The sequence below is a fragment of the Anthonomus grandis genome, chromosome 7 (genome assembly GCF_022605725.1).
Source record: "Anthonomus grandis grandis chromosome 7, icAntGran1.3, whole genome shotgun sequence".
Classification (NCBI taxonomy): domain Eukaryota; kingdom Metazoa; phylum Arthropoda; class Insecta; order Coleoptera; family Curculionidae; genus Anthonomus; species Anthonomus grandis.
Genome location: NC_065552.1, coordinates 30653377 through 30674770, shown reverse-complemented (window position 1 = coordinate 30674770; position 21394 = coordinate 30653377). Strand labels below are relative to the sequence as shown.

At 33.0% G+C, this 21394-nt stretch overlaps 1 protein-coding gene and 1 long non-coding RNA gene across 5 annotated transcripts in view; both read right to left on the bottom strand.

The window, feature by feature from the left end:
* Positions 1 to 21394, bottom strand: part of LOC126738858 (collagen alpha chain CG42342-like) — a 328471-nt gene that overhangs the window by 7169 nt on the left and 299908 nt on the right. For 2 of the 4 annotated variants that reach the window (XM_050444323.1, XM_050444321.1), the window contains exons 14-16: positions 12168 to 12272; positions 12037 to 12081; positions 11752 to 11980 (exon numbers count right to left, since the gene is read on the bottom strand). The exons of 1 other annotated variant lie outside the window; for it this stretch is intronic. In XM_050444323.1, coding sequence (XP_050300280.1) covers positions 11891 to 11980; positions 12037 to 12081; positions 12168 to 12272 — 240 coding nt within the window. In that variant the 3' untranslated portion in view covers positions 11752 to 11890. Of the gene's footprint in view, positions 1 to 11751; positions 11981 to 12036; positions 12082 to 12167; positions 12273 to 21394 lie in introns of those variants that run through there. One more of the 4 variants, XM_050444324.1, reaches the window with a different exon arrangement.
* On the bottom strand, positions 1300 to 7356 carry LOC126738863 (uncharacterized). Its single transcript, XR_007661468.1, has 2 exons — positions 3154 to 7356; positions 1300 to 2754 (listed from the first exon to the last, which is right to left on the bottom strand). It is a non-coding gene; the product is annotated as an uncharacterized LOC126738863 (long non-coding RNA).

The window sequence follows — 21394 nt, the reverse complement described above, 5'->3', positions numbered from 1 at the left end:
ATAATGGCACTAACAGATGCAAGAACCCAATATTTATACAACGCATATATTTATGCAGGGAAAGATAGTGACGAATGAAGAGAAAAAACTTTGTAAACCAACTCAGTCAGTCATAAGGCTCGCCAAATGTTTGTACAATTCCAATAGGAATATAACTGCTGACAACTGGTTTTCGTCTGTAGAACTTGCCGAACACCTATTTGCAAATAAATTGACATTTGTGGGGACCCTTAGAAAAAATAAAAAGGAGATTCCTCCTGAACTTCTTCCTACAAAAGATCGTAAGCAAAGTGATACGCTTTACGGATTTACAAAAAATATGACTATCGTTTCACATACTCCTAAAAAAATATAAGCAGTTATAAAGCAGCATTATTTTATCAACTATACACCATTGTGAAACAACTGATGAAGCAACAGGAAAGACTGAAATAAATGCCTTTTATAACTGTATGAAAGGAGGAGTTGATGCCATGGATGAGAAATGTGCTAAATATACGTGTAGTCGCCGAACTCGACGATGGCCATTGGCAATTTTTTATAAAATTGTCGATATTTGCAGTGTAAACTCTTTTATAATGTATGCTTCCTTTCCTAATAATGATACGTCCCGTTTCACTTTCATTAAAACCTTAGCATCTCAGTTGATTCAGAATCATATGAGAGATCGATTAGAAAATTCATATGTTAACAGAGATATAAAAGGTCTAATTCGTCGAATTTTGAGTATGTAAAAAATTTAATTTCGTTATTTTCAGCATAGTTTTGTTTAAAAAGCGATTCACTAGCAAATCGCTTTTTAAACAAAACTAAGCTGAAAATAACGAAATTTAATTTTTTACTGCATGATAAAACCCTTTATTACTGTTATTTCATAAAGAGTATGACGATAAAAAAATGTGTTTTATTTAAAAAAGAAAAATTTTATTGTTGTTTAATTATTTCTTTCTTTTCACTTTCACTGCGAAAATACAGGAAAAATTAATCGAGTTTGCTAAATTAGAAATAACTTCAACAACTTGTCAGAAACTAGTCGCTCGAAATTGTATTAAAAAAAAGAATTTCTAAGTAATTTTCAAATGAAAAAAATAGGTTATTTTAAAAAAAATTATTTTTTGTGGTTTTAAACAGACATTTCTTCCAAAATTTAATTAAAAAGGTGTAAATTGAAAATGTTCTTTTGCAACATGCTTACCTTGGTCTCATGCATTCTTCATTGTCATTTAATGATGCAAAGCTCGTAAAAAATATTTTATTTTTTGCAGGCAGGAAAATCAATAATGCAAAAAACGAACAAAATACACATAATAGACTCCGCATATATTATTACTTATCCATACTTACATTTTACATTTTTAATAATACTATAAAAATCAGTCACGTATCGTAGTAAGTTCCTGTATATTACAAAGTCTAAGCTAATAAATGTAACACCTATAAAATGATATCCGTTTATAATTTATTTTACATCATATAATTTTGCTTGCCTGTTTTACATCAATAATTAGTAAGTGTAATAATATAAAAGCTGCGTTTTGCTATTACAGGATTTTTGCAATAGCGGGTCTGATTCATTATTTTATTTAAACTTAAAACTATTGCAATATTTGGATTTTATACAGTGCGGTTCTTTAATTTAACTCCTTTGATTGTTATTTTTTTAAATTATAATGGAATGATTGAGGGATAAATTGACGTTGTCCAGGCAGTAAGTCCAATATAGTGATGTCATTACTACGAGCATAAAGTGACGTGCAATAGTAAATTTTAACATTGTTAAAAGAATGTCTTGAGTGTAAAGTCTTTTTTACTTTTTAATTGATCATCAAAAGTCAAATAATTAGAATTAAATACTTTTTTTTAAATTTAAATGCATTGATGATGATTGGATATGGACATAGAACAAGGCCTCAAAATGAGGTTATAGACTTATTCAGAAACATGCATTCTAATTTACCACCGATATTGCAAGGTACTGTAAGCAAAAATGAAAATCAGATTCGACAAAATAGTCACATTTCCACTAGACAACTGGTGCACGAATTGCAATTGAGTCAGTCTTCACTAGTAAGGATTCTGAAGGCACAGAAATTCATCCCTTTAAACTCACAATCCTCCAGGAACTCAATTAAGAGGGTGCAGAAAAATAAAGAAGAATCATCAGTGTTGTTTTTTTATTTTTTTGCTGTCACTATTTTCCTTGACTCTTGACTGTGCATTTTCACTAATAGAGTTGAAGCATAAAACAGGCTGAAGTTCTCTGAGAGCAGTAAATGATACAGAAATCAACAGATTTTAGAGTATATAGTAATTTTTTTAATAATAATATAGAGAGAGTCAGTAGTAGGGCATTCCATACATTATTTGGGCACCACCAGAATTGCTCTAACTGTGAAAGCCTCATTCCTAAATTCAAAGTGTTGAGAGCCTTGGTGTAATCTAATAACACAAAAAATCAAAAATATTATTGCATACATAAATATCATGCTACTACTTCTTAAGATATTCCCTAGGAAAGTTAGAATTTGGTGAACAAAGTGCCCCAACCAAAACAGTTCTAGCTACCTCAATTTCTAACCTAGACTGATGTTTTTACCCTCAAGTCCATCCGCAGGAATCGCAGTATAGTGCTGCGAAAAAATTATGAGAATATCTTAAGTGGTTTCCAAGTTATGACCAAAAATGTCGGCTAATGCATAAAAATCTTGAATTTCAATATGGTACTAAAAACTTCAAATTAGGTGGATCCAGGACCTTGGTGGACAAAGTTGCCTCTAACTCAACAAGTTTTTGAGGTACAATAATCGTTCTCATATAAAATTGTTTGGTGGGAAATGCGCTTTTTTGTACCAAATTCCTTTTAAGAATATTCCTACTGTTTCTCAAGATATTCCCAAGGAAAGTTAGAATTTCATGAAAAAAGTAACAAAAAAAAGCTGCCTCAACTAAAACAGCCCTAGCTAACTCAATTTTTAACCTAGACTGATGCTTTTACCCTCAAATCGGTCCTTAGGAATCATATTATACTAGTGCGAAAAAATTATGAGAATATCTTAAGTAGTTTCCAAGTTATGACCAAAAATGTCGGCTAATGCATAAAAATCTTGAATTTCAATATGGTACTAAAAACTTCAAATTAGGTGGCTACAGGACCTTGGTGGACAAACTTGTCTCTAACTCAACAAGTTTTTGAGGTACAATAATCGTTCTCATATGAAATTGTTTGGTGGGAAATGCGCTTTTTTGCACCAAAACCCTTTTTAGAATATTCCTACTGCTTCTTAAGATATTTCTAAGGAAAGTTAGAATTTGGTAAAAAAAATAGCAATAAAAACTGCCCCAACCAAAATAGCCCTAGCTACCTCAATTTTTAACTTAAGCTGATGTTTTTACCCTCAAATCCGTCCTTAGGAATCATAGTATAGTGTTGCAAAAAAAATTTGAAAAAATCTTACTTAAGTTTCCAAGTTATGACCAAAAATGTCGGTTAGTGCATACAAATCTTGTAGTTGCAAGAAGAAAAATCAAATTTTGCGAACAATTTATGAAACTACTACAGAATAATATTGTTAAAACATAAAATATTCTCTTTTCTGTTGAATCAACATTTATGCTGAACGGAGTAGTAAATCAACAAAATTGCCGTTATTGGGCACAAGGAAATCCATGTTGGATGAGGCAAGGCCATACTGAACACCTAGAGAAGGTAAATGTTTGGGCAGGAATTGTAGGCAAACAAGTTATAGACCAAATTTTCTTTAAAAAAAAACCTAAATAGAGCAATAGATTTACAGTTTTTATAAGAACGACTAATTCCAAATCTAGCTGCTTTATTTCCTGATTAAATAGAAGCTGATATGCCAAATAGGAACATTAGGTTTCAACAAGATGGTGCGCCTTCCCATTTTACACATCCTGTTCGAAAGTACCTGGATACTATATTTCCCTGGATTCCTTAGTTTCAGGCAGATGGATTGGTAGAAGAAGATCTTTTGAATGGCCACCAAGATCTCCCGATCTAACTCCTTTGGATTGTTTCCTATATTATTTCCTATTTAAAATCCAAAGTTTATGTGTCCAAGCCCGCAAACATTGAGGAGTTATTAACCAGAATAAGGCATGAGTGTAGATTAATTTTTCCAGGGATTATTATAAACGAATTTTAAGGACGTTTAGGGCATTGCCAAATAGTAAATTGGCTACATTTTGAAAACTTATAAAGGGAAAACGTTTTGAGTAAATTTTTGCTTTTCTTGAAAAGAAGGTATTTCAATTATCTTGGAATTTGTAAGTCATAAAAAACGAATAAATCGATATGCTCTTTAGAAGCAATAAAAGCCATTAAAAAAAATCATAAATAACATTATAATACGTATTTTAGTTTTGGGACACACTATATATTAATTTATATACGAGTAGTATAACTAACAATACTAATCGAGGGGTCCGAGGATTTTTTTGAGAAAAAAAGTATATGAACTACTAAATTTATCTCAAGTTACAGAGTCACACTGTATAGACCAGGTGTATGGAATTATATAAGTTCTATATTCCAACTGGAATATTAAGGAAATTATCGTTGAACAGCAATTGTTGTGCAGGTTTACCTTGTTGTGGTAGGAAAATCATTTCGGGACCACACATGAAAAATCTTGCAGAAGTATTCCTGAAGCTACGAGATCCTGGATTAAAGTTGAGCCCAAAGAAATAGCATCTGTTTCAAAGAGCTGTGCAGTATCTGGATCACGTCGTTTCCAGTCAAGGAGTTGCTGTTAAAAAGGCAAATGTCCAGACTATCCAAGGTTGATCAGTTTCTAAAGACAAGCATAAGCTATGCAACGTCTTGATATTATGCACTTATTATCGATTCTATGTGGAAGGATTTGCCAAAATCGCAAAACCATTTACCAAGCCCCTAGAAGGAGAACGAAAATCCCAAGAGTCCCAAGCCTTTCATCACCTAAAAGAGGCCCTGATAAGTGCACTTAGTCAAGTAAGTCACGGACTATTGATTGAGAAGCCGTGGAAGATTTTTTCTGACATACTGTTAAGGTGGCTTTACGGCTTTATTAAAGGTAAAAGATGAGAGTCAGTAAAGCCGCATATCCACTGGCATTAACATTTGTAGCAACATTTGTAAATGTTTGCGAATATTGATAAACGCTTGCAAAATGAAGTACCCACCGATCAGCACAATGTTGTTTGAAATTGTTCACAAAACAGTTTTGAGAGCGTTTGTCGCGTATCCAGGTCTTTTTTTTATTTTGAGGAAAACCGAGAATGGAAAAATTGTAAAAATTGCCCCGTTAAGTAGAAAGAAACTTGCCGCCTGTGCTGCATTAGTATTTTGTGCACTAATAGAAAAAGAAAAGAAGAAAAAAAGAAGGAAACGTAGATTTTGGGTGTCTCATTTTTTAAAAACTAGAGTTTCTATGCAGCCGATTTCTGATATCAAAACTGACAGGAGTAGCTTATTCGAAAATTTTACTCGAGTTTTGCCAAGAGATTTTGATTTCTTGCTCTCAAGAATTTCTCCAGAAATATCTAAAATTGACACGAACTATCGAGAGTGCGTCTCTGCCGAAATTAGACTGGCCATCACACTTTGCTTTCTAGCGACAGGAGATTCCTATGCCAGTCTTATGTACCTCTTCAGAGTTTCGAAGCAGCTCATTTCTAGAATAATTCCTGAAGTATGTGCCGCCATCATGAAAGCATTAGCGAGCTAGGTAAATATCTATTTATCTACAAACGTAGAATATCGCGTCTCCACTGAAATCAGCCAGAAATCCACAAACAAGTCAAATCCTTTGAAGTTACCGACTTTTCGCGGAACAGTGACAAACGCCTGCAAACGTTTGCAAATGTGAGTGACCAAAACATCGTGTTTGTAAATGATTGCAAATGTTTCTAAACGTTCCGTTTGTCAGGTGGATACGCGGCTTAAGGAGGAAACTGCTCTCCTAGGCTGTTTGGCTATTCATTAATGATTTGTTTTGCATTGAAGGTTTTTATGTTTGCAGATGACATTAAGTTCTATTTGACGGTTTTTGATGACATCGACATTGATTTGCTTCATGAAACAAAAAAAATCATATGGCTAATAAGAGACATGTTGACAAAATGTTATTAAAATTACCAACTTTTTTACGCATCAGTTAAAATTTTATTAATTTTACCCCCTTTACTAATTTTATTCGTCAATCAAGAAACTACCTAAGAAAACCTAAGAAACTACCTAAGATTGAAATGGTTAGATTTTCGTAATTCTTCACGGATGTACGTCGGCAGGTTCATTCAGCACTGATATTTGTTGGTAGCAGTCATGTAGTTACAACGAATTCGTTGCCACGTATACATATTCAGGTCTGGCCAACTCATGTCTTGGGTGCGGATGTATTAATTTGTAATATTAAATCTTAAGTCAAAAAGAAAACGATAGCGTTCTTTTCTATTCCGCTCTACTCACAAGATTTCGACCCAACTTGAATATAAAAAAGTTACGTCGCGTTTAGTATTCACTATGCAAAAATACATTTCCCCCTCAGCAGACAATGCAAATGGGTAATTGAGGAATCTGTGATCCATGGGCTTTCTTACTTTAAGGCTTTGCCTGTGAGTTTTTTGTTAAAATTAATTTTTGGGTAGGAGTTCGTAGATGTAGGCTAAAGGTACATACAGGGTGTTCGAAAAATAGACGGAGATACATCAACGGGTGATTCCTTGTAAAAAAATATGACAAAAAGTTTCTATAAACATGGGTCCGGAAATGCCCAGTTTTTAAGATAAAGGGTGATAAATATTATTTTTTTATTAATATAAAAAAAAATTTACTTGATTCTTTTGAAATTTGGCAGTATTACTTGTTGTATTAAGAGGCTAATTTAGCCCTAATTAGATTAAAATTATAAGGTCCAGTGGCGTCCCGTGGGACATCTTAGCAAATGTTATTGGCAAAAAAATATACGTCACTGCCTTTTTTCCAACTGTAATATGTTGTGTCAAGTTAATTAAGCATTTAAAAATACAACTTTTTTGCATCTTGTATTTTTTTCGTTTTTGACAAATAAAATAAATACCGTTTTATTGCATGCCACTGGACAAAATTGGTTTATTAATTTTTAATAAAACAATCACAGGTGTCTTGGATAACAAAAAATCATTTCTGCATGGAGGTTTGACATTGACAAGTATTAGTTCCCCTAGAAAAATAATTAATTAAAAAAATTATCACCCTGTATATTGAAAACTGTGCATTTCCGAACCGATGTTTATAGAAACTTTTTTTCATATTTTTTTACAAGGAATCACCCGTTGATGTATCTCCGTCTATTTTTCGAACACCCTGTATGTACCTTTAGCCTACATCTACGAACTCCTACCCAAAAATTAATTTTAACAAAAAACTCACAGGCAAAGCCTTAAAGTAAGAAAGCCCATGGATCACAGATTCCTCAATTAGCCATTTGCATTGTCTGCTGAGGGGGAAATGTATTTGTTGTATGTATCACTTGTTGAAATATCTCCGTCTACTTTTTGAACACCCTGTATATGCAAACTTAATTAAAAAAAAGTGACCGGCTTAAAAATTAGCAAGGAGAGAGCTACCTTAAAAAAGGGTGTCTTCTAGAACCAAACTATTGCAAAAATCCCTTAAAACATCCATATTATATATTAATTAATATTCTTACAATTAAATTAGTAACTCTAAGGGTTATACTGGACGAATGGACTATTCATTGTTAACATTCGACAACGAATACACTTGTTTTACTACAGAATAATGTTAAATACAAGCTGAGTTGTATAATTTATACAGACAAAAGGGTGGAATTTAAGTACAGTGGAGCAAACTGTATGGCGGCTGGACAAAAAAAAACAATTTTTTAACCGGCAGTTATCTAAGTACTTTCTTGGACGAACAATTAGAAAAAAAAAGTGGCGAACTTTTGATTTTACTATTGTCCTATAACTACTTATAACAATCTTTCAAAAATAAGATAATAATATAATACGTAGTAACATTTTTTATACACTAGTAACGCGCAAGCTCAAAGTCTACACTAAAAAATAAATAAACATAATATAAGATACATACATCGCGAGCGAAATAGTTACAGCTTCAAAATGTTAATCACGACATTAGGTACATACAGAATAGTAAAAATAATTTATACAAATTTTTAACATTACTTTTTTTTTAGGTTGTGTGGGTTGCTTAAAAAAGATAATTATCAAACCGGTGATTTTTCTGTATTAGATTTTTAATATTTCTCTAAAATAAAAATAAAATAATATTACATTTGAGTCCTACATAATGGTCTACACTATATTTAAGAGATTTACTTCTGGTAATAGATTAGGTTTTGTAATCAATAAATTGCTTGCATTTTAAGGACTTGTGTTCAAATGTAATACACAAGATTTCTTATTCATTAAAATTATTGAGATGATTCTGACCAATTGGTTAACTTAAAAAGATGTAAAATGTGTATTATCTAAAATAATATACATATTTTATAGTTGTAGAAAAATTAGTGAGAAACAAAACAAAGCGTATTTTACATATATGTCATAACGGTTAGATAAGATTAGGATAAGACATCTCAATTTAAGTTTTGCCAGCAGAAGCTGCTTATCTTAATTTACTTAATAAATTGCTATATATGTTGCTTAGATTGGAAAAGTGATACTGTTAATTAGTTGAATATAGACCATCTCGCTTGGTATTTAATTGAAATAATGTTTGTCACAGCAGGGTATTAAATAAATAACATTAGGTTGATCTAGAATTGATAGTCTTTGAGATTAAAAAAATGTGTGGCTTCAGTTTTTACATTATAAAAAGCTAATAAGATCCTAGTATTACCCAATAATTTCTTTAGGCACATCAGCCTAGAATGAAGGATAATTTTAAAACTTTTTCTGTCCTTATTATAGTATTATTTTCTTTATTGCTCGTTAGGTCAAAATATTTTTTTAAATTAATCCTCATTTTTAAAGGATATTGTTGAAGTTAGAATTTCAAAAACTGGACAGTTTTAGGGGATCCTTTACACGCGACTCTACATTTTTTCTTAAAGATTTTTGATTCATCTTTGAAAATGGTCAGATTTATCCAAACGGTTTAGTGAAAATCGTAAAAAATGTGTAACGTGACTTTAAAGTTCTTTCCAATTTGTTACGAAAACTTATGTAATTAGAGTCTTAAAAAGTGGACAGTACTGAGCGCCTAGGTGTTCTGTACACAAGGCACTAAGAATTTTTAAAAGATTTTTCATTAGTTTTTGAGATAAAAGCAGAAAATTGAGAAAAATGTGTAGAGTAAAGTTTTTCTTAATTTTTCACACAAATTTCCTAAAAAAGTGTCAAAATTGGCCAGTAGTAGTGGGCTTTCAAGTATCCTGTACACAGAACATAAGGTCTTTTTATAGATTTTTTATTCGTTTTTGAGATGTGGATAAATTTGTCCAGGTCGTTTAGTGAAAATTGTAAAAAAAGTGTACAGTGTCTTTATAGTTTCAATTTTTCACTGAAACTATGAAAGCAAGTAGTCCAAAATTAGACAGTAATTGGTATTTAAATGTCGTTTATACGGAGCACTAAAAATTTTGCTAAGATTTTCGATCCATTTTCGAGAAATGGATAGATTTAGAATAAATTGACAGTATAGTGAAAATTGCAAAAAATTTGTAGATTGACATTAAAGTTCTTTGCAATTTTGACGGAAACTATTGAAGTAAGAGTCTTAGGAACTGAACAGTAGTGGGTGGTCAAGTGTACATATATGGGATACAAAATTTGACATGGAAATAGATTTTTGATTCGTTTTTGACATGTAGGCAGATTTACGTAGGCAGTACAGCGAAAATTGCAAAAAAATTGTAGAGCGACTTCTAAAGTTCATTCTAAAGTTTCACGGAAACTTTTTAAATTAGTCTTAAAAACTGAATGGAAGTGGGTGCTTAAGAATTTTTAAAAGATTTTTTAAGACATATATAGCAGGTCTAATAAAAATTGTGTAGAGTGACTTTAAACTTATTCCCATTTTTTTACGAAAACTTAAACTATCCTATAACACTGTCCTGTACAGGTTGTCCCAAATTCGAGGGTGACCATCTCGGAAACCGTAACAGTTACGGGGTCGGTTAAATGGAAGCAAAGTTACGCAATTTGGAGTGCAAAATGAGACGCCTTTCGCAGCAAAATCTTAACGAGGCAAATGATGAGAATCAGAACATTGAAGAAGGACTTAATAACTCTTTGGTAAACCTTCTAAGAACAATGAGATATGGCGATGGTCAAAATGTGAAGAGTTGACGTCGTAAAACTCAAGTTCCTGCTGGCAAAAGCGTGATCAAGAGGATAATGATTTGGAAAGACGTATGAAAACCTTATATGAAAAAGATTCAGACCCGGAAATGAATTTGCCGCTTAGTAATTTCATGCCAATAATGGCAAAAGCTCAAGATTATTCTTCAAGTGAAGACTCAGAAATGGACACTTCACTACCAAGTTTCACCGATAAGTCCTAAGAATAAGTTGGATACAAATAATTCATCAGCATCAGTCTGCTTTGAGGGTAAATTGTTCCGATGTGTTTCTCCTATTTCGCTTGATTTAATAGATAAAGGAACTTGGCTTCTGGTATGTTTTCCAACAAAATATCGAAATAGACAAGAAAATAAATATTTTATCGGACAAGTCATTAATATTACAGAAAATCACATTGAAGCCACTTTCTTAAGAAGTCGCCCCACCAAACACTCGTCAGGATATATTTATGGATTTCCAGAAGTTCCGGATGTTTCTATCTTTCATTTTAGCCAGGTTGTTGGAGAGGTTTTCCCAGTTCATGACGAGATAGAAGCATCTACGTTAAGAAGAAACATTTTAAATTTTAATTTGCATCAAAGTTGTTTAATTTAAATAATATGTTTAAACTTGTTACATTTCTTTAGAAATAAATGTTTTTTTTTTGTAAAATTGGTATTTTTGTCAGTTTTTTTTTGTGTATTTATATTTTTTTATCAATTTAAAAATTTTTTTAGGTGTTCGTATTCGCCCTCGTGTGGGTAGAATAGCAAATTTGAATAGGAAAAAAACGTTTTTATTTTCTTTGTGGAAAAACCTCTATTTAAAAAAAATCTATTATGCGCTTTTTGATCTACAAGTCGAGTCCTGTAGATTCCTTATTTTTTGTTATCAAAAAGGTGACTACCATGTTAGCAACAGAGTAGGAAAGGTCCGAAACTGTTTCTATTCACCCCATTTTACGGTATCAAAACAGTAACAGTAACATTGGTGGTTATCATTATTCAGGAGCTTAACCAATGGAATAAACTAATAAAGGCATGTAACGCAAAATACAAAATAAGCTGCAGCTGTAGTGTCGGAGATAAACAAATTCTTACCCGCTTGTAGTAATAAAGTAATAAATCTTAGCAAAACATCTGGTGTATATTTCACAGCAGATTGTGGAAAGAATGGTGAATTTATATCGGGTTTTAATCTGTAATAATAAACAAAGAAACTTTTTTAGGCAAACCACACAGCCTTTTTCATTCTCTTATTATATACAGGGAGCTCTGGAATTTCCTACATTTCAACAACAATATTTAAAGCTCGTTAAGTATAATATGTTTTTGCTGAAAGTTTGTTTCAATTTCTATTCATAAGTTCTTCCAATTCGCCCTATATATGTCTACTTTTTCTATCCTTCATACGTAATATTAGCAATGAAGCAAAAAGTTTATTGTCCATTAATTTTTTTCAACTTTATTTTGTGGGTCATCGAATGGAATATTTAACACAGATATGGTAAACACTTTATTACATCCTAATTTAGGTTAGTTTTTTTTTTGAGGGGTTCGGGCGTGTGTTTCATAGCCTAATTGTTAAAAAAGGATTTTCGTGTGGGGTTTCCTAGTTTCGGATAGTCGCTTGGCATGCCTGTACCTCCTCTTAATCCCATTGGTCCCTAAGAAAAAATGTTTATAATAAAATAAATTAATATAAACTTTTTTAGGTACTTACAGGCAACCCCATTGGCCCTGGATCACCTTTGGTTCCCTTTTCACCCTAAAACGAATTAAATATTTTAGGTTTTATTTATAATTATCCCTGCAAAATAATATAAAAGTAGCATAAATACGTGCAATACTTACAGGTTCTCCTTTAATTCCATCCATTCCTCTATCCCCTTTAATTCCCGGGGGTCCCTGGAGTCCTGGGGTTCCTGGAAGTCCAGGAGGTCCAGGGGGGCCGACGATCTAAACCAGAAATATTATTGCTTAGTTAAAACACAAAAATAACAGAAATATAACATTATATAATATATATTATTATACTACCACAAATCATACCTATACAGTAAAAAAAAGAACGTATTTATTTTTTTCCTTCTAATATTTTGTTTATATAGGAAAATCCTTTCAGAAAAGGAATATGAATTTTTGGTGGTTTTTCCAGCAATATTTATTGAACAGCATATTATTTTCTTCTACATGTTTAATGTTTGCCGGTATTAAGTTGTAAAATTTGGGTGCCAGATATATCATAAAATGTTGATTTAAGTCACATTTGTATTGTGGAATATTTAGATTAGTGTTTGTAATAACCCGCGTGTTATGGTCATGTAATACGATACTTGATTTTAAGTGTTTACTATTATGTATAAAACTACGCACTACAAGGATATATAAGGTTTTTATATCATTTATTTCTTGAGATAAAGTCTGGGTTTATTGAAAATTATTTTTATAATGTGGTTCTGAATGACATGAATTTGAGTAAGATCAAGAATTGCACCTCACACAATTATTCTATATTTTATGAGGAGTTCCACCAGTACCTTATATAGCATTAGAATCAACTTTTTGCTCATATTACGTAGAATGTAGAATTTATGTATGCAAAATCTAATTTTTTTATTTAACTAAAGCACTTATCAACAACAATCCCCAAATCTTTAATGTAATTTAATGTAATGTGTTACCTCCTTCAGTGGTTCCTCTATGTGCGTATTAACTGAAATCTGATTGTATTTCGGTCTATTTGTCATTGTTATAAAAAAAGCAATGTAATGAGATTTTTGTGTATTTAGAGTTAGCTTAAAATATTCTAATTTTATTAAAACCAGCAATCAGGATCAATCTTGCCAAATTTCATGTTCTCGCATAAAAAACTACTACTGTGTCATTAGGCTCCCCTTTATGTCAAGTCTACAAAGGCAATTTAAATAGATGGTAAAAAGAATGGGTCCAAGGATTGTTATTTGTGGAATACCATGCTGAACTGTTTTAGATTCACTTGGAGACTCTGCAATCCTGACAACCTAAACCCTATTAGATAGGTAGTCATCACTTCTAATTCCATGCATCTCTAGAACCTCAAGAAGCTTAGTATGGGATACCGTGTCAAATGCCTTCGCCAAATCCAAAAACAATGCAATGCATTTAAGTGAGACATTACCCTTGAAATCAGCTCATAAATTGCATGTGACGTACTCATACCTGGCCTAAAACCCGAACTGATTCTTTAATAGCATTTAAAGTTTGAAGAATAACTAAAGGGTGGTTTTGGTGGTTCGTACGATGTGTATAAAATGTCATATGCAGAGAGTGTTCAAAATTAACTTCCAGTGATGTAGACCCTCATGACAGTCACGTATTAAATTGTTTTTTTGTGATGGCTTGTTAAACAGTATTAAGCAGGTAGGCAACTTTAAAAGAGGTTGTGACTCTAAAGACGCCAGTGACGGCTTAAGTCTAAAGTGGACTTTGCCTCTAAATGTCCTACGAATGCTAGAAAAAGCGATTGCCTTATTGGATGAATATTAAGGATTCCACATAGTGTATCTTTCGAACCTTTGAACACAAAAAAGCCTTAAATACTCCTTGAAAAAGATTACATTGAAGTTCTGAAATTAGAGAGAAACTTAAACCTCAATCAATCAAAAAATTGAAAATCTTTTTAATACGTTGACACATTACAGTTGAAGCGATACTTAGAAGGGTAAAATTTTAACAAGAGGTTCATTGCAGCACAATTAACCAGAAAGAAAACTCGCCTTTGTTGGTTAAGATGAACACCAAGTCGCGTGGACTGCAGGGTAGGATTATTAACTTTAATGACGATTTAATACTATAGAATCGTTTGACAGAGAAATCAATTTAATGCCAGAGAAGATTCTTTAAGTTAAAAACAAAAGCTAGTTGAAAGCGCTTATAGCTAGCTTCCCTAGCATATCTCAAAAAATCCTCCACTGCCATTAGGATATGTGGTAAGGATTATTTAAAAGAGCTCTGATTTGGTCCATGTAGATTTTTATTAATTTTTTCAATAAACCCTTGGTTTAATTTTGGAAGAGCATAAGTTCAATAAAGTTTGGGGGATCTAAAAGAGAAGGGATCAGGGCCAGATGGATCCCAACCATCTTTGCAAAAGGATGTTCTGCTTTACAGTCTTTCTCATTAACACTGATTTTTGAACAATCGTTTAGTTGTGGAATTTTTCTAATATTTGGAAATCTGTCATTCCAATTCATAATTATTAAATAATTAAAATAAAGAATTTTAGATCAATTAGAAAATTATTCACAAGTTATTTGAACAGCTCATTTACCCTCATATATTGAATTTTGTTATAAATGTACAAAGATCAGTTGTATGTATTCAATGCATGAAAATCAGTTGGATATTCATGGAGCTAGGAACCTAAACAAAGATTATTACATTTTTAATAAAATGAAGCGCCACCCCACTATGTTCTTCCTATGAGGCAGCTCTTACATGATGCGTTTCCAGATCAGCGGATTGGTCCAATGGAATGGCCGACGAGATCACCAGATTTAGGTTAGGTTTGTTGTGAGTACTGCGACCCTGGGTCTATTGTGGCTATCACCAGACCTTACATCCCTCGACTTTTTTCTCTGGGGTTACTTAAAAACTGTTGTGTTTAAAACGCAACCAGCTTCACTCATTCAAAGGATTATTACAGAATGTGCATCTATTAGAGATTAAGAGAAGTGTTTCAAAATGTGAAATATGAAAATAGATTATACGAGGGCGGGTCAATAAGTCCGTGACTTTTTGAATTTCCCGCCCTTTAATGGAAATGGCAACTCTGCTCCTGTCAACAGAAAACTGTCAGTTGACGCCTGTCAAAATTTGAACAAGCTGCGTCCAGCAGCCTACCACTCGTTTTGAGAAGAAAATGGAAAAAAGTGAATTTCGTGTGCTCATTAAGCATTATTTTTTACGAAAAAAAAACCATCACTCAAACCAAGGCTAAGCTTGATAAATATTATGGGGACTCTGCACCATCCATTTCCATGATAAAGAAGTGGTTTACTGAATTTCGATGTGGCCGTACAAGCACGAAAGATGCCGAACCTTCTGCACGCCCAGTCGAGGTCTCTACATCCAAAACAATCGAAAAAATTCACGATATGGTTTTAGCCGATCGGAGATTGAAAGTAAGAGAGATTGTAGAAGCCATAGGCATCTCACATGGTTCAGTAGTTTCAATTTTGAATGATAATTTGGGTATGAGAAAGATTTCCGCAAAATGGGTGCCGCGTTTGCTCACAATCGACCACAAACGCAACCGTGTGACAATTTCCCAGGAGTGTTTCGCGTTATTCAACCGCAATATGGACGAATTTTTGCACTGTTTCGTCACCGTGGACGAAACGTGGATCCACCACAACACGCCGGAGACCAAACAGCAGTCAAAACAGTGGATTTCTCGGGGTGAATCGGCGTCCAAGAAGGCAAAGGTGGGTTTGTCAGCCAATAAAGTCATGGTGACCGTTTTTTGGGATGCACGCGGTATAATTCACATTGACTATCTTCAAAAGGGGAAAACAATCAATGGAGAATATTATAGCAACTTATTGGATAGATTCAATGAGGAACTGAAAGAAAAAAGACCACATTTGGCCAAAAAAAAAGTTCTTTTCCACCAGGACAATGCAAGGGTCCACACATGTGCAGTTTCCATGGCAAAAATCCATGAATTAGGTTACGAATTACTTCCTCATCCGCCCTATTCTCCAGATTTAGCCTCCAGTGACTATTTCCTATTCCCAAACTTAAAGAAATGGCTCGGCGGAAAGAGATTTGACTCCAACGACGAAATCATCTCTCAAACAAATGCCTATTTTGATGACCTCGACAAATCATATTTTTCCAAAGAGATAAAAAAACTGGAGAAACGTTGGACTAAGTGTATAGAACTCAAAGAAGACTATGTTGAAAAATAAAATAACTTTTTATATAAAAACCTGTCTTTTATCCAAAAAGACACGGACTTATTGACCCGCCCTCGTACTTCTGTTTCGCCTAAAATGGAATGAATTTTTAGCATCAAATTAAATAAAACAAAACTTCATAAACACAGAGTTTATTCTTGTCTAGACAAATACTGCTCCCAAAGATGTTTTAAGGTAAAAAAGTAAGTTTTAAGGAATTTAAGGTATCACAAAAAGGTTGATGGCATTTAAAATTTTGTGGTTGGGTGCATCGGTAATTAACCACAATATGTTGGGTGTAGTTCCCCCTACCTGTATAACATTTCTACCAAATTGTGCTTTTCTAACTTTTTAGATATTTGCATTGAAAGTTTTTAAATTGGCACCCTGTATATAATATTAATTGACCGGTTGACCGAAGTAAAAATTTGTGACAATCTCTTGAGATGGTTTAAATTATACTTGTTATATCTAGCAAAGTTGGTAGCTTATTTGGAATTTGGTTCTTGAATGATGTTCTCGATGATGAATCCACCGGGAGTCCCTCAAGGTTCCTATCTTGGTTCACTTTTGTTAGTGGTTTACATAAATACCATCAAACTCTGTTCAGGGTATCAATTATTTTGCTATGCGGATGACTTAAAACTAGTTTTAAAAATGGGGTCGAGCTTATACTGTCATGCCCTTTACGAATGCTTTCATAACTTGTTTTTCTTTAAAGAAAATCAATGAGTATTGTAACGATATTGTAAACACCAAGAAACCAGCTACTACTAGCACCGTGACATCTCGAAAGTCAGCGGGAATCTTCGAGAACAGCGTTCTGCCGAGTATACAAGGAGCCGCATCGCCGATAGTTCTCAATTGTCAATTCAGTGAAGTAAAGTTCGAAATAGTGGCGCGAAATTTAAACATTTGTAAATAAATACAGTAAAATAAATATCTCTATTCATATTAAATATCACGAGGTTTTTTTGTCTCTAAAAGAGGTCTTTTATTTACATATTGGCAAATTGCGTAATGATTGTAATAAAAGTCCAGCATTCATTAGGACTGCTGATTTTTACAACAGTAAAAATATTTAACCTCTACTATTGTAATACGTTTGGTAGGTTGCAGTTTGCCTAATTAATATGGAGCCTTAAATATAAGAACAACACTGAAATGTTGGAAACAATCCAAAATTTCCTAATGTAGATCACAATTATTCATGAGCTCGCTTAATTTATTTGATGCTCAAAATATGCGTTGTCTTTATGGTGAGACAATAATAAAGTCTATTTTAAAATTACTCAAGAACATTGGCAAGAATTTGTTCGCTAAAACCTCTAAATTCACGATTCGATCTCAATATTTTCCGCTGGGGTTTTATAGGCCTTTCAAGAAACTTACCCCTAACGGAAAAATTCTTACGGTGCCAGCCTTAACTCCTCCTGGCCGTAGATTTTTTTCTTAAGTTATTCAGGGTGGTAATATTATTCTCATAAATATCGGATTTGTATCGGGATAGAGGGTAGCACTTTCATTCAAAAAGGATAAGGTTTATGTTAAAGTGGAATAGAAGTGGACAATAATTCCGGATAATGTGGTGATTGTATTTCTTTGCGAGTTGAGTTAACCCTTTTAACAAAGGAAAGCTTTCAATCAATTCAATTTCAATTCAATCTTTCTTTCTTTCTTATTTCATTTTATCTTCACCTAGTTTTGCATTATTCTATAATTGCCACAGCATTAGCTGACAAAAATACTGGACAAAACGTCTTTTTTTTTTAAACCGTGTACTTGCAGGTAAAATAACTTGATAAGATAACCCAGCCGAAACTGCAACGTGTACAAAATACGTGTTGTCGATTTGTGTGTAATTTAAGAAAATTTGATCATGTGTCCATTCATATCTATCGATTGCAGTGGCTAAAATTGTCATTTCTTTTTATGTTTCATTTTCTTACATTTATGTGTGGGCTCTATAAAAACCAAAAGCCAAAATATCTGTTAGAGAAATTAATAACAATAAATGTGATTCATGATAGAGATATAACACATAAGACTCTAATATTGCCACACCATAGCACTTTTCTCACGTAGTTATACTTACATTGCCGTAACAATTTATAATCGATTTAGACCTAATTTTTCAATTCCAATATCTCGCTTTAAAAATGATTATAAAACTTTGTTCTTGGAGGAACAATTGCACAATTAGTATTTTGTTTTCTGCGGATTTACAAATGTATTTAATTAATTTTTTTTCTCTCAATATGTTCTTTGGTTAATTTTTTTATTACTATTACTGCTTGTTTATCAAAACATTTGTAATTATTACTATTAGGGTTAAGAGATAAAAGTAGCTTTAGCTAATCTTCGCATTTTTGGGCAAATGTAATGGTCATTTGATACCAAATAAAGACATATTTATTTATTTATTATTTATTTACTGATGGTAAGCTGTTATGGATTTTAAATATTATCTGGAACCCGAGAATGGAATCCAGCTTCTAAAAAAGTACATTGTAGTTTTACGGGTCTTACGACTTTCATTTTCAAGAAAAAAACTTTTTATATAAAGTCAGGGATTTATTTAAGCCACCAACCTTTACCTACCTTAATTAATTAATCCTTTGCTCTATATATAAAAAGTCTTATCCTAAATTAAATCTTACGACTAATACTCTTCCTCCGTTTCATTTTCTTGTTAATTCTAATATACCCTTTTTAATGTTATCCTGCAGCTTTTCTTTCCTATCAGTGTTTTTAATTTAAAATGATCAATGTTCCATTTTGCTTAAGTCAACTGTAAGTCATAGAATTTATTTTAATAAATAAAAAGACATTTTTAAAATGTTTCCATTGTATTTATGATATCTAGGGCAATTTGGATCCAATACGAATGTGATTGCATTAGAGTATTATTGATCAAAAATGACAAGTAGATCAAATAGAAGTAATGGGAGGAGTTACTTAATCATCATGTAATATCAGTAAGGTTTTTCCTTGAGAGGTATTATTCAACATAGTTATTTAGTAATATCTAAGCTTATTAGCAGATAAAACTTAGTTTCCGAGAAAGTCAGAAAAAGCCAGAAGTGCAATCTAGAGCAACTACCGAGTAGAGCATCTACTACTACACTTTTCTCTTCAACAGCACATGAAAACCGTGATTTGGGCGATATACTAAATTAAGAAACAGCAGCATTGCTGATTTTAGTTTTAATGATACATGAATGCGAATGCACCATGCCCCGATGAATTTTTTTGCTGCAATCATTTTATTTGGACTGTGGACCAGTGAGGACATATTTTATTTAAAAATAAATCCAGGCTTACGCTAAGCCATAAAAATGCATGTAAAAGAGGCATCTGTAATATGGTGGTGGTAGTTCTCTATCGGGGCCTATTAATTTACCTGAGTTTCGTCATATATATAGGTACAATAGAAATTAGCTAGGATATGTAGCAATAATTATCCTATAAATGGCGATTTTTCAACGGGAAAACTCGATAGTATTCTTTAAAGGGAAATTATTGACATTTTGGATTTGAATGGTTCTGTTGGCAGGAATAAAAAATACTGATTAAGACGAGTTCTGCATAGTAGTGCATATCGACTGACTTATTCAGGGAAATAGTGCAAAGTACAGCAAAATGGATTAGACCATGACGTGTTTTTGCACTTTTGCTACCTTGGAATATTTTGAGGAATGATCCCAGTTAGGTTTTTTTATTTGATGGTACTTATGAGGATCCTTATCATCATTATGATGATGAGTTATATCAGCAAGTATTTTTATTTATATTCTGCATATCTCAACAGTTTAAGTTAAGTCATTTTCAGATTATAGCCCGGATTGAGGCTAGCCTAAGACAAAGAACAATCAGTTTAATCTTATGAAAAGGCACAGAAAGAAATTGTTTTATCACCATTATGTTGGTCAGTTCTCGTAGAAGTAATAAATTAAATAATGTGTTGCTTGTCTTTCGCAAGAGGCTTGGTCGTAGTAGTCAGAGGCAAACATACGAAGATGCACTAAACATAATTGACAACTAATGTTAGGATAGGAGCAAAGAAAAGATACATGAAAACATTGAAAGAACCAAGATTAAACGAACACAGAAACCGTTATATAAAAAATTTAAAAAGTCACTTTTGACCAAAGAATGACCTAGAATTCACACATAAACAAGACAAAAACAGCTCTAGGTAGATGCATGATTTTGTGGCAGAAATTGAGGCCTGAGCCCAAAAATTAAATTATGGCTATACAGGGTGTTTAAGAACTAAGGGATCAAACTTCTAGGGGTTATTTAGTGCAACAGTAGAAACTGTAGACCGTAAAAACGATCGAATTTAAAGAAGAAGTCTTTCAGCGAGTTGCCGACGAAACATCAAGTAGCATCCGTCACATTGCTAAGGATATAAATACGAGTAACCTTCCATCTGGCAGGTGCTACACAACCAAAAACAACCAAATTTTTTACGCTATATTTTATGGTTCGATGAAGCCTCTTTCATAAGAAACGGTATTTTTAATAGCAGGAATATCCAACTTTGGGACGAAGAAAATCTCCATGCGATTTTGCTGTACTTGTATAGTACGTGAAGATTTGGCTCAGCGGCTTGGGCACCGTTGGATTGCCAGAGGTGGAATTTTTTGGTCTTCTAACTCACCTGACTTAACGTCCCCAGATATTTTCCTGTGAGGACAAATGAAAAAATCTAGAGAAAGTCTTTGGTCTACGAAACTCTAGTAGAAATCGAACAGCACAAGACTTAATTGGACGAATTATAGCAGCATTTGAAATCATTTAAAACGAGTATCCTATTTTTAGTCTGCCGAAATCATGTGCGACGTCTTAATCGGTATCTTCAGGTTGGAGGAAATTATTTTAAATAATTATTGCGATATCATGCAAAAATTAAATGCTTTAAATCCTATTTAGGCAATTCATCCTCTTTTTAAATTTTAACGCGTTTTCGGGCCGTAGTGCCATAGTGACACTTTTTTGGACATGGGTTCCTATACTCTACGGTTGCACTGAATAACCCCTAGAAATTTGATCCCATAGTTTTGAAACACCCTGTACAGACTAGTTCAATGGCCTAAGAAAGGTGATCGACCCAACCTTTGATCAGTTGTATGC